At 31.5% G+C, this 13390-nt stretch overlaps 1 protein-coding gene across 1 annotated transcript; it reads right to left on the bottom strand.

Moving 5' to 3' along the window:
- Nucleotides 1-4302: 4302 nt before the first annotated feature.
- LOC149896496 (translation machinery-associated protein 7 homolog) lies at nucleotides 4303-7261 on the bottom strand. The gene is made up of 3 exons (XM_090117621.1): nucleotides 7161-7261; nucleotides 5063-5185; nucleotides 4303-4645 (listed from the first exon to the last, which is right to left on the bottom strand). The coding sequence occupies exons 2-3, from the start codon at nucleotides 5183-5185 to the stop codon at nucleotides 4574-4576; spliced, it is 195 nt and encodes a 64-aa protein (XP_089973747.1). The 5' UTR covers nucleotides 7161-7261; the 3' UTR covers nucleotides 4303-4573.
- Between the last annotated feature and the right edge of the window lie 6129 nt (nucleotides 7262-13390).

The following is a 13390-nucleotide window of genomic DNA, read 5'->3' as shown; positions in this document are numbered from 1 at the left end:
TTACTACTGTAGTTACATACGTCAGACGATTTTACTATGTCAACTCATGAGTCTTGGTAGAAGCACAGATCTGATCAGCAGTTTTTACTAGAAAGTGTCAATTTAACATACATGATTGCATTCATTCATTAATGGTACACTGTGTGTTAGGAGGATTAGTTAAAACTAGCTTTCCACCCGCGGCTTCGCCCGTGTTTTCAAAGAAAAACCCGCATGGTGGGATTTCCGGGATAAAACCTATCTTAAGTGTTAATCAAAGTTACTCTCTATAAGTGTGCTTAATTTCATTGTAGTCGGTTCAGTAGAATTTGCGTGAAAGAGTAACAAACCCACACATTTACATCCATCCTCACAAACTTTCGCATTATAATTAAGAGTCCTAATACAAAATTGCGCTGGACGAAAGCTAGTATTTTTACGTTTTAACGCATCGTGTAGTCGAGTAGAAAAGGCTGAAAGCGCTCAAAGTGGAAACATTATAGGACCTTATTATCTCGTTATCGTCTACTCCACCAATTCTAATCTAATATCGTGGGCTTCCCGCCTACTACGCGCGGGAAAAACGTACTTTAGTAATTTTGTGTCTGACGGAGCATCGCAACACGTCCTACTCCCTAAAGCGCGGAGCGCGGTCTGCCGTAACAGCGTTTGCACTTTGCGCTCCCGTATATAATCGAAAATTCTAGAGAACTTTAAAATATTCCATTACTTTCATAAATCATATAATATGTATTTTTTTGATTGCAAATTTTTAAGCATAAATCTATCATTTAATGAGTATTTTTTATTTATTTTTTACTCTGTTGTATGTTTTAGAAATTCGACGCCAAATACACATAAAATTTCATCAAAGTAAGGCTATTTTAACTTAGATTTTCTTTGAATTTTTGAATAAAAGTACTTAAATTGCCTCGAGCATATTTTAGGATGTCTCAGTGTCTTTACTGTTGTATATTTTATATGAAAACTTCTTCTTTTAAATTCCGTGTAAACTACAAAGACACGAACGTCCCGCATGGAAAAAATTGAAACACGCCTCAGGTTATTGGCTATTAAACAAACTGGACAATGAATATCAATAAATTGTCTCGAGCATATTTTAGATATTGAATGAATCTTTAATTTAAGATAATAAAACACATTGTTACTAATTTAGTTTTGTTAAACGAGCGCCTAAAGAATTACAGAAACAAGTCAAAATCACTCTAAAATCGATATGGCCTCTTAAATTACCTAATAATACAAATGAAAAGTGACCATATTATAATTATTTTTATTCTCAAATTCATAGTTTGAATTCTGATCATCATGGATACAAAAATAAAACACAATGTAGCTTATAAATATATTTATTTTGAATAACATATTATCTATAATAGCGTCGCGGTCGACGTCTGTTTTCTGCTGGGTACATTTGACGAATTTTCTTAACGTTTTCAGCCGCTTCATTTCTTACTGAAATAAATAAAACAAGTTAAAAATATAATCAAATTATAGGTACTATAAAGGAATAGGTATACTTTTAATTACTCATGGCATATAATAATATCTGTCCTACTGTCCAAAAGCCATGTTTTCAAATTCCTAAATATATTGTGAAATAGCAAAGCAAGACAATTTGATAATATAAAATATTTCAATGGTATTTTTAAGTGCAATCTGGGTACCAAAGTTTATATTTTAATGATTACAATGAACATTTAGTTAGATTAGGAAACACAAACTAGACATACGAAGCGAATATTAAATTCTTAAACATTTCATCATTTTAGGTGACTGCAGTACCTACATAAACAAAACTTATTCATAATGCGGGAATCGAACCCGGTCGCTTTGAAAAAACTCTAATTTGTTGTGTAACAAGAAAAATAATAAGGATATTGTTATGCAAATACATACCTACTTGAGATTTCGTAATGCTAATATAGGAATTTAACTTACATTCATCAGAGACGTTCTGTGGCATACCGTACATGTTAAAACCGATACCACTACACCCGACATACATAGGATATCTCGATGATTTTGTAGATTTATTTTCCATATCCGTTCTCGGGTAAGGCGTGTAACGTCCTTGAAATAATTCCAAATAATTATTCCCTTGTGGAATTATATGGTTTTTATTACTTCGCCTAGGTTTATACTCATTGTTTTTATTTGTGATATTTTGTGAATAGAGTCCACGACTTTTAGCTTCATCTTCGTCAATAAATTCGAAATCAGACGAATGGTAACTTAACCTATCGCTATCTAACGATATTGTTTCTAAACAGTCGGTTTCATCATCGCCAGAACTTATAATAATATCCTTTGCGTTCTCCTCTTTTATATCTAATGACATGCTACGCTTTACTTTACTTAAAGTTTTGTAATTTTTTTCGAGCAAAGTTTTAAGTGGAGGTTCGTCTTTCACTGTACTTTGCGAGGGAATTGTATCGTCATAGTGTATGGGCAATTCGTAGTTATTAATATAAATATGCGCTGCATTTTCACTGCTTTGTAATAAATTAGTATTAGAATGTGATTGGTTTTCCATTGTACCACATTGAGTCGACAAATAATTATTACAATCTGCATTTTCATTTTTTAAACGATTAAGAAAATTTTTGAAATCATCTAAATACGTTTTATATTGGACGATTGGAAAATTTTCAAATTTTGCTGTAGGATTCATTTCAAGAAATTTATGCTTCACTATAATACTTATGACTGAAAATCTGTTGATTTTAAAATTGTAAATTAGAATGCATGTAGACATTTAATTTTTATACTTCTATAGAATAATACATAATAAGCTTCTACTACGATTGCAATATGAATAAATTCTTCATTGACTTACCTATCAAATAAGTACCTATCAATCAATCATCAAATAAGTATTCAATTTTATTTTTTATAATTTAATCGCTAACTTATATTAATAATAATAAGTTATTAGTTAATGTTATTATAATATGTATCTAACACGCTAACGCTATTAATTTGCCTTCATAATATTTTGGAGGGAAATATTCATAGACATAGACAATATTTATTTTTCTTCATCGACTACCAGGTGATGGCTGAATATGCAGTGGCCACATAATACTTGCCATCTACAAATAACTTAAAACTCTGTGCTTAAAACTAAAATAAAAAATAAATACATATTGAATTACGACGAAGAAGCTTATATCTAATTACACAGGAGATTTCAGTATGAACATTAACTTGACGCCTGTATGTTTTTTTATCCCTTTCACACCGAGGTAGTTAGTTAGGTGTGAAAGGGATAAAAAAACATACAGGCGTCATTCAAGGTCATGTTTTCTTGTAACAAGTTAATGTTCATACTGAAATCTCCATTGTATTAATAAGCTTCTTGATTACGACATTACGACGATTTAAATTCTAGACTGTAAGCTTTTATGCATAACGTTTTTTTTCTATTTATAAAATTCTTTATAATGGTCCGGGAGCCAGCAGCAGATTTTATGACCAAGTTCCTCTCAAGCGGTAATTAGTAAAATGCATCAAAGTATAGTATTATGAAGCCTCGTGAACGTCAGCTGGAGCTCGGTTGGGGGGAAGAGCGATTGTAGCCTCCCGTATCAGCTGACGGTTTTTCCACCAAGATACAGCCAGCTGACATATATATTTATCCACAGTTACATATAAGCTATCATCAGGTAAATTTTTGTTTGAGAGGAAATAACGGAAAATAAATTTTTCTTTAAATTTAACTTTCATGTTCGAGACACCAGCTGACGTATAATACACCATGTTGTAACCAGCTGACCATTTTTTTTCGTTGAGATATTGGGTTAGCTACAATTTGACAAATTTTTAGCTGAGAGGAAATGAATGAATGAATGTATTTTTTTTCCTATGTGCGTGTGAGGCTCACCCCCCAACCGAGCGCCAGCTGACGTTCACGAGGCTTTATAATACTATACTCTCATGCGTCTGACGAATTATCTCTTGAGAGGAAATAGTTAACCAAATTTGCACCTGGCTCCCTAACCATAAGGGTCTTTGTTCACACACGTACTCATATGATTGCACTATAATGGTGTAGGTACATTTTAATTATTGGCGTATCTTCCTATCAAAGCTGTAAGGTACAACTAAATAAGGTACCTAGGTTACAAATGGTTATAAATAAATAAAAAAAATATTCTTTAAACAAATACAAAATAATTACTTACTTTAAAAATAATTTTCGCAAATTGTAAAAGCTTACAGTTATGCGTATCATAATTAAAAAAGAAAACATAAGGCTTAGTCTTGTGGTTAAACAGGACATAAAAAAAAAACAAACAATACATTTTTACAACGTTTTATTTAATAATAAAATGCATGTAGGTATATTATATTATTTTAATGGACTATTGTACACCCATTTGATTACATATATAATATAGCCAAATATATTTAATATAGCCAAAACTATGGCAGTGCAGTGTTGGTCATATTTTGTTACACCATAGACATTATTTTTTATAGAATGGAAAAAAATGCTTATCGCTCATGGAGCCAAAAGAACTTAAAAACAATTAAACCTAAAGATTATAATATTTAATTGAGAAGATTGTCACTTTTTGCCCGATTTCTTTATACCGCCTTGAGTGAGAGGACCTTTCTGTGTAGCCTTTGCTTTTGCTTCCTGGAAAAAACAACATATTTTTTAAATAAAAAAAATGTTTTAAAAATACTATTGTGATCGAGTTTCTTTCATTTGTCTAGTTTCTGAGTAAAAAGCTTACTTCCTTACATTAAGAACACAGAGGAATGTGAAAAATATATTACTTAAGTATTTTTATACTGATTTTTCAACCAAAAATGTATGTGGCAGAATTATTCAAATGAGTTCAGTAGTTCCTGATATTAGCGCAATCAAACAAACAAACTTGTTAGTTTATTAACAACTAGCTGTGCCCAGTGCTCTGCTCTAAGCATATAACCTTCCTCGATAAATGGGCTATCTAACACCGAAAGAATTTTTCAAATCGGACCAGTAGTTCCTGAGATTAGCGCATTCAAACAAACAAACTTTTCAGCTTTATTAATAATGATAAAATACCTGTAATGCCTTTTGTTGTTCCTTCAATTTCTGCTTTAGCGCCAAGTCATCATCGTCCATCTCTTTTGATGATTTCTTTGGTGCTTTCAACGGTTTCTTCTTGCCACCTTCACGGCCAGACATCTGTGAAAATGGTATTAAAGTTATGGTTAAAATCTTTATAACGTATGTTATTTCTAGAAAAAAAAAATCTAAAAATATATATTAAATATTCACTATTTTTCAAACAACAACAGTTGCACTAACTAAATATTTTATTATTAACTCAGGCCCCGGAATCACAGACACAATAGAAAATCTATTGTGTCATGGACCGATCGGGCCTTTCGGGGCTCAATGGGTTAAATGTTAACTAGCATTTGACCTGCTTTGTCTAAAACCAAATAAATTATATACTAAAACCTTCCTTGAGAATCACTTTATCTATAAAAAAAAAACCGTATCAAAATCCATACAAAGGGACATAGGGACAGAGAAAGCGACTTTGTTTTATACTATGTAGTGATTACATACAATGTTCATGCTCTCACAACCTCATATAATATTCTATACTCATTTATTTCAGTAAAGTGTCCTTGGATCTCTTAAATATAACAAAGTATGATTTAATGGTAAGTGTTAATGAGGAATTCATGAACCACAAGTAGACTATAAATTAGATTACATTATGTCATCATCTATATATATACTTATAAAAATGAAACCCTTATGCCTTGAAGTACGAGGATGGTTCTTATGTAGAGAAAACGTAAATATGTACCACGGGCGAAGCCGGGGCGGACTGGTAGTTTATAATAAAATCGTAGGAAAGTCAAAACTATGATATGATACAAACTATGATACATGATTATATATTTAAAATAATACTCAATAGGGCATGATCTACAATAGATACCGAAGCCAAAAATATAGTTTTTAGAATTTTTGTCTGTATGTATGTCCGGGCTAAACTCAAAAAGTACTGAAATTACTTAAAATTTGGTACAGAGAAAGCTTGAGACCGGAGGAAGGACATAGAATAGGTTTTATATGGAAATCCCAAGAGAATGGGAACTATGCAAGTTTTTTTTTGACTATGTGGGCAAAACCGTCGGAAAGCTAGTTATAACTTTATTGTATGGATATTCAGTTAAGAGATCTATACATTTAAGAATGAATGTTTGTAGCGACACCTCGCTCTGAATCGCGCAAGCGAAATGTTTTCGCTACAGAGCTATATATACAACTTTCCGACATCATCCATCGGGGCCTTCACGGCCGGCCAGTCGAGTAGACTGGTCGAGGATCCTCCCTTTTTCGATGGAGGAATTCCACCTTCCTTCCTCCACAATGTTTGACTGTAAGGCGTATATAGAATGGTAATTTTATACATTTGACCATGTGATGATCTTCCAGGAAGTTTACATGTAACCATGAAAACTTCCCTACATAAACATAAGTACGGCCAATGGCTACATACAACATAAGTACGGACAATACAGCGGTGAAAGCACTGGCCTTTTAGTCATTGTTTTCACCATACGCTGAGTCCATAGCCTTTTCGTAGTAAACTGTTATTTTTCTTGTGTATTTTTTTGTGTTTGATTTTTACTGCGAATAAATTCTTATTCTATTCAATGTATGACCGTTTTCCATAAAGATAGTTGATTTATAAATTCTTTGAGAAGTATGTTGGTAGTACAGTACCTATATAATATTGCAAAGTATTCATATTATACATATATTTATATTATCTGTAGTTTGCTAAGTAATTTTATTTTATTAAGACTTCATTTTGACTTCTTTAAAGATGTATGATATAAATTGTAGTTGTTCATCAGCAGAGTTTATTTAATATTTAAATAAACAAAGCAGTATATCAAAATTAGTTTAGCATTTAGCGTTAAACGACATTTCATACTCAGAATATGCCGGTCTGAATAAATGCATGATTAGATTGTGTAAAAAAAAACAAAAAGTACCTTTGTATTGCTAACCTAGTTTGTATTAGTAGCGGTACTAACTAACTAGGCAATAGCCTTGTTTTATACAATTCGTATGATGAAAAAAAGTTAAAAAAGTTCCAAATATCTAAATAATCGCTATACTATGTACTTACTTTAATTAATTTTAAAGATATGCGTTCAATTTAACTCGAAATAAGCACACGACACGAATCACGATTCCGGATTTTGTAAAAATGACAAACGCCAATTATTGACATTGACATTGAAATTTTGATTTGACAGATAAAAAATAACGTAAAACTTATATAGATCTGTGGAAAAAAGAAATAAAAGTCTATGGTTATTTGAAAAAATATATATAAAAACCAAGATAAAAACCAATCCTCTCAAAGTGTCGTCCCACCGATTAATTCTTACCTATTTATATGTATGGCATACAATTTGCATGCGACATTTATATCCTTCTATACTTTCCGCCAGCGGCTTCGCCCGCGTATTCAAAGAAAAACCCGCATAGTTCCCGTTCCCGTGGGATTTCCGGGATAAAACCTATCCTATGTGTTAATCCAAGTTACCCTCTTTGTGTGCTTAAGAGTCCGTATACAAAATTGCGCTGGACAAAAGTTGGTATTTTAACGTTTGAATTTTGTGTCTGACGGAGCAGCGCAACACGTCCTACTCCCTAGCGCGGAGCGCGGTCTGCCGTAATCCGTTAGTGATTGCGCTCACGTATATAATCGAAAATTCTAGAGAACTTTAAATTATTCCATTACTGTCATAAAACATATAACATTATACATACATTTCATGGAATTTTCATGGAATTTTCATGTCATTTTCATGTCATTTTCATGGAATTTTCATGACATTTTCATGGAATTTCCATGGAACGTTCATGGAATTTTCATGACATTTTCATGGAATTTCCATGGCATATTCATGGAATTTTCATGGAATTTTCATGTCATTTTCATGGAATTTTCATGGAATTTCCATGGCATATTAATGGAATTTTCATGGTATATTCATGGAGGTTTCATGGCATTTCTAGGGCATTTTCATGGCATATTCATGGAATTTTCATGGAATTTTCATGGCATACTCATGGAATTTTCATGGCATTTTCATGTCATTTTCATGGCATTTTAGTGGCATTATCATGGCATATTCATGGAATTTCCATGGCATATTCATGGAATTTTCATGGCATATGCAGGGCATTTTTATGGCATTTTCGTGGCATATTCAAGGAATTTTCATGGCATTTTCATGGAATTTTCATGGAATTTCCATGGCATAATCATGAATTTTCATGACATTTTCATGGCATTTTCGTGGCATTTTCATGGTATTTTCATGGAATTTTCATGGAATTTTCATGGCATTTTCATGGAATTTTTATGAAATTTCCATGGCATATTCATGGAATTTTCATGCATTTTCCATGGAATTTTCATGGAATTTTCATGGAATTTTCATGGAATACCCATGGCATATTCATGGCATATTCATGGAATTTTCATGGATTTTCCATGGAATTTTCATGGAATTTTCATGGAATTTTCATGACATTTTCATGGAATTTTCATGACATTTTCATGGAATTTCCATGGAACGTTCATGGAATTTTCATGACATTTTCATGACATTTTCATGGAATTTCCATGGCATATTCATGGAATTTTCATGGAATTTTCATGGAATTTTCATGACATTTTCATGTAATTTTCATGGAAATTTCATGGAATTTCCATGACATTTTCATGGAATTTCCATGGCATATTCATGGAATTTTCATGGAATTTTCATGACATTTTCATGGAATTTTCATGGAAATTTCATGGAATTTTCATGGTATATTCATGAAATTTTCATGGATTTTCCATGGAATTTTTATGGAATTTTCATGACATTTTCATGGAACTTTCATGGAATTTTCATGACATTTTCATAGAATTTTCATGACATTTTCATGGAATTTTCATGACATTTTCATGGAATTTCCATGGCATATTCATGGAATTTTCATGGAATTTTCATGACATTTTCATGGAATTTTCATGATATTTTCATGACATTTTCATGGAATTTCCATGGCATATTCATGGAATTTTCATGACATTTTCATGGCATTTTCATGGCATTTTCACGGCATTTTCATGGTATTTTTATGGCTTTTGCATGGCATTTTCATGGCATTTGCATGGCATTTGTATGGCATGTGTGGATACGCCATTAGGTGTGCCAGGGTTTCATCCAAGCCAGCGCCGTCCATGAGGAAATCACGACGTTGAATAGATTCAAGTTTTTATTTGCTGAATGTATGCAAAGCGCATTGAAGGCATTGAGGAAGATTAGATTAGAACACGTTTACAAGCCATCTTCTTGAATTTCTGGATCTGAACAATATAAGAGAGTAACATGAACAATGATGAACTTTCACAAATAATTATTATTGATACTTACTGTATAGGACATAGGTCAAAAACCAGATTCACAAATCCTGGAACAGTCTCGGGACCTTAACTCAACATTGAGGGCTAATTATTGCCTAATATCTATAGCACAGATAATATAATTGTAAGAGTTATATTCAAAATTTATTACGACAGTGTGTTGCCGTCCTCAAAATTAAAGTTCAAGTAGGTATTCTAATAGTGTCAAATGTTTAAATTGCCTACATCACCTGCTATGACCCAATAAAATTGGGCTTTTATGTTTTAATTATTTCTAGTTTTTAATTAAACCGCTGCGTCAAAAAATAGTAATTTCCATACGCTTTGAACTTCCCTACGTGATGTGAAGTCGTTGCCATGAAATTATTAAAAAAATAAGGCGTAGTCTATGAATAAATGTAGGTGCAGTTGAAGCGTGTAACCATGTATTTCTGTATTACGAAGGTACTAGGTTGCCCTTTGATAGACCCCCATCCTTAGTTCGATAGATCAGGGTTGGCACATGAGTAAATTTTTTATTATTTAGAATGAAATATAATCAGTAAATCGTAATTGAATACGAAAAATAAAATATATCTACTTGTATTATCTTCTATCTATCTTATATATCTACTTGTATCTACTTGTATTATTTCGTATTTGTAGGGGAGTGAACGAATTTCTATTATGTGTTCAAAATGTTTTTATTGTATATTCATTTTCATAACCCACTTGAACAAAGTTTTAGAGCCTATAAAAGTATAGTTGTCAGTACACGATCTTTTTCTTAACTACCTACCTATATACCTACATATTTTTTTTTTCACGAACAAAGTTACGATGTGTAATTATTATAATAGTTTAATTCTCAATGTCGGTTAACTTAGGATGTAATTTTAAAATTAGCTCAGTAAGAGCTAGCGCGCACGAGCAACTTTGTCTCCGCAACTATTTTGTCTCTCCACCCATGGGCTAGTATGAAAGTGCGCGCATGTAGCGATGCAACTCCTGGGGAGTAGCATACAAATAGGCATGACGAAAGATTTTTAAATCCTCTTCCATAATGTGTGTATACGTTTACTATACAAGAAAAACCCTATATTTCGGTAATATACTTAAATTTAACGAAGATAAAAGCCATTTTCCAAAAAATATTTATTAACTGTGCCAAAACAGCTCGCAGGTGTCATGGCGTAGGCGTGACGTCACACTTTGGTAAATACGTAATTATTTGAACGCATTGCGAAAAAAATTAAAAAAATATTTATTTAATATGTGTTATAGAAACGAATTTCAAAGTTTATAAGTGGTGTGCAGTATTGCAGTGTGAATCCACATAAAAATAATGCTCAAAAATGAGTTAGTAATTATTTCAAGCGAGAAAATAATAAGAAATGATTGTATAAAGTTGGCGCGGAGAACCCCGAACCATGTATTCGTGAATTCGCAATTATATTTCTGTTCTGAGTCGATAAAGCATATGTGAAACAATAGAAAATAAATAAAAATGCGTATTCTCAACATATTCATAACAACAAAAAACATCTGACGTGAGTTGTTTACTTAAGGGGGCGCATAAAGCAAAATAACCAATCTTCTATTAGATGATACGTGTAATATGCAAGACCAAATCTAAAAAATAAAATATATATCAAACTAGATGATATGTTCAACGATTCTGTTTAATCAAAAACATAAAATATTAAAATTTACTCGATAAAAAAAATCACCAAGTTAGCTCTAATTTTCACACTTTTACGTTTTCTACTTGACATGGTAATACTTATTATGATTTTTTTTTTCATAAACAATTATATTAAAACATTTGCAAGATATTTGTCAGAGCATTTTGTGTAATTACTTTTAGTTTTGGTTTTATCTGCGATAAACCACTTTTGGCGCTCTTTTTTTCTCGAGATAAACGTTTGATTTTGTCACGATAAAAGTGGTTTATCGCAGATAAAACCAAAACTAAAAGTAATTACACAAAATGCTCTGACAAATATCTTGCAAATGTTTTAATATAATTGTTTATGAAAAAAAAATCATAATAAGTATTACCATGTCAAGTAGAAAACGTAAAAGTGTGAAAATTAGAGCTAACTTGGTGATTTTTTTTTATCGAGTAAATTTTAATATTTTATGTTTTTGATTAAACAGAATCGTTGAACATATCATCTAGTTTGATAGATATTTTATTTTTTAGATTTGGTCTTGCATATTACACGTATCATCTAATAGAAGATTGGTTATTTTGCTTTATGCGCCCCCTTAAGCGTGACGTCACGCGTGTTTTAGTCAAAATGGCCAACTGCAGTATTTCAATGTTTTATTTTATTGATAATCTCATTAATCCTAATGTTTTTAAGATTTCTAAGTCACTATATGTAATTTATCTATTATACATTTTCCCTTAAAAACACTAATACGATCATTTATGGATACTGTCGTCATGCTTATTGATGGGAGAGACAAGAGTTGCTCGTGCGCGCTAGCTCTTAACTCTGTATAAATTCTGAGCAAAATTAATACTTTGATGATTATAATAACAGACTTATGACTCATTACTATTACTTCCAATAACAATAATAAGAATTAAATGAATAAAATTTACGATTTTCTAGGCAAAAAAATGATAAAATATTTTTTTTTAATTACTCAACATGTCAATTATTTTTTTCTAATCTACCAGTGGCATCCCTAAAGCTAGACTCCCCTAGGGTACTACAACAATAGAACCGTGGGGTAGTAATTAAAAAAAACGTGATACGAGGCTAGGGTGTGAATTTTCACGCGTTTCCACTCAATACGTGACATGTAGGCTGTTTGTGGACTAGGCTGTATTGGTATTTGACAGTGACGTTTATTAATTCCCGCCAATGGGCTATGCTTATTTAGAAAAAAAATTGAGTTAGATACTTACCATGCCGTCGCGTATTCCAACTCAAAAAAAATCGTGATTTTACGGGATTAATGTAAATAAAAGTAGCGCAAGAAAAAAATACGTACCTAATTAAAATGTAAAGAACTTTTTCATCCATTGTACATATTATTTTGTAAATACTGTATCCTCTATTCTTCTCCAAGATTACCTATATCCACGTCTTGTAATATAATGCTTTACCTATATCTATGTATATAGGATAAAAATTGTCTCATTGGTGCGAAATAGTTTTACTGCCCATATTTCGTTATATATTAGTATAATAACTAGACGTCTTTGCGTGAAAGATTAACATACTTTTAACGATCTGTTTATAATACATAATATAATATATATTATTATGTAGGTGTTGTTCTAAAGTACATAATATATAGTTAATAAATAGTGTGTCATAAAAATGACTGCTAAAAACGCGGCGTTTAAAACGTTCATGTATAAAATACCAATACTATAACATCACTGAAGTAGTATTTTTATATACTACGCATGTATAATACACTAAATATTTATACGTAGGGGATTGAAGAGACATTTCAATCATGTTAAATAAATTAATAGAATTATTGTAGAAATGTTTATAAAATAACTGCAGAGATTTTATCTTAGTTAGGTAAGTAAGTAATATTAAATACTAAAATGAATTAGAAAATCATATTTGTGCCTTGTATTACGCTCGCTATCACGATTTATAAAGTTATAATAGTTGCAATGACACTTAAGTTTCAAGGGTATATTATTATTTCAAGTGCTTTCCCTTCAGGGCCCATCGAAAATTTCCTTACTGTATACCTACATAATATGCATACATTCTTTCACATCTGCCAGGTTGAGTTTATCTAAGACAAACATACAAAAATCAAATATTACTTCTAATATATGCGCGTAGATGTAGATATGGATGTAGCAAAAAATTTATACTACGAAAAAATTGAAAAGAAAAACAGTACTTTTCTGTGTTGTTTTGATTAAATATAAGAAAATACCCGAAAAATACTCAATTAAT

Source organism: Colias eurytheme, chromosome 28, assembly GCF_061535395.1.
Source record: "Colias eurytheme isolate Ceu_HAF_F1 chromosome 28, ilColEury1 Martin Lab GWU primary, whole genome shotgun sequence".
NCBI classification, from domain to species: domain Eukaryota; kingdom Metazoa; phylum Arthropoda; class Insecta; order Lepidoptera; family Pieridae; genus Colias; species Colias eurytheme.
The sequence above is the reverse complement of the archived record's forward strand: the minus strand, read 5'-3'. Positions and strand labels throughout refer to the sequence as shown.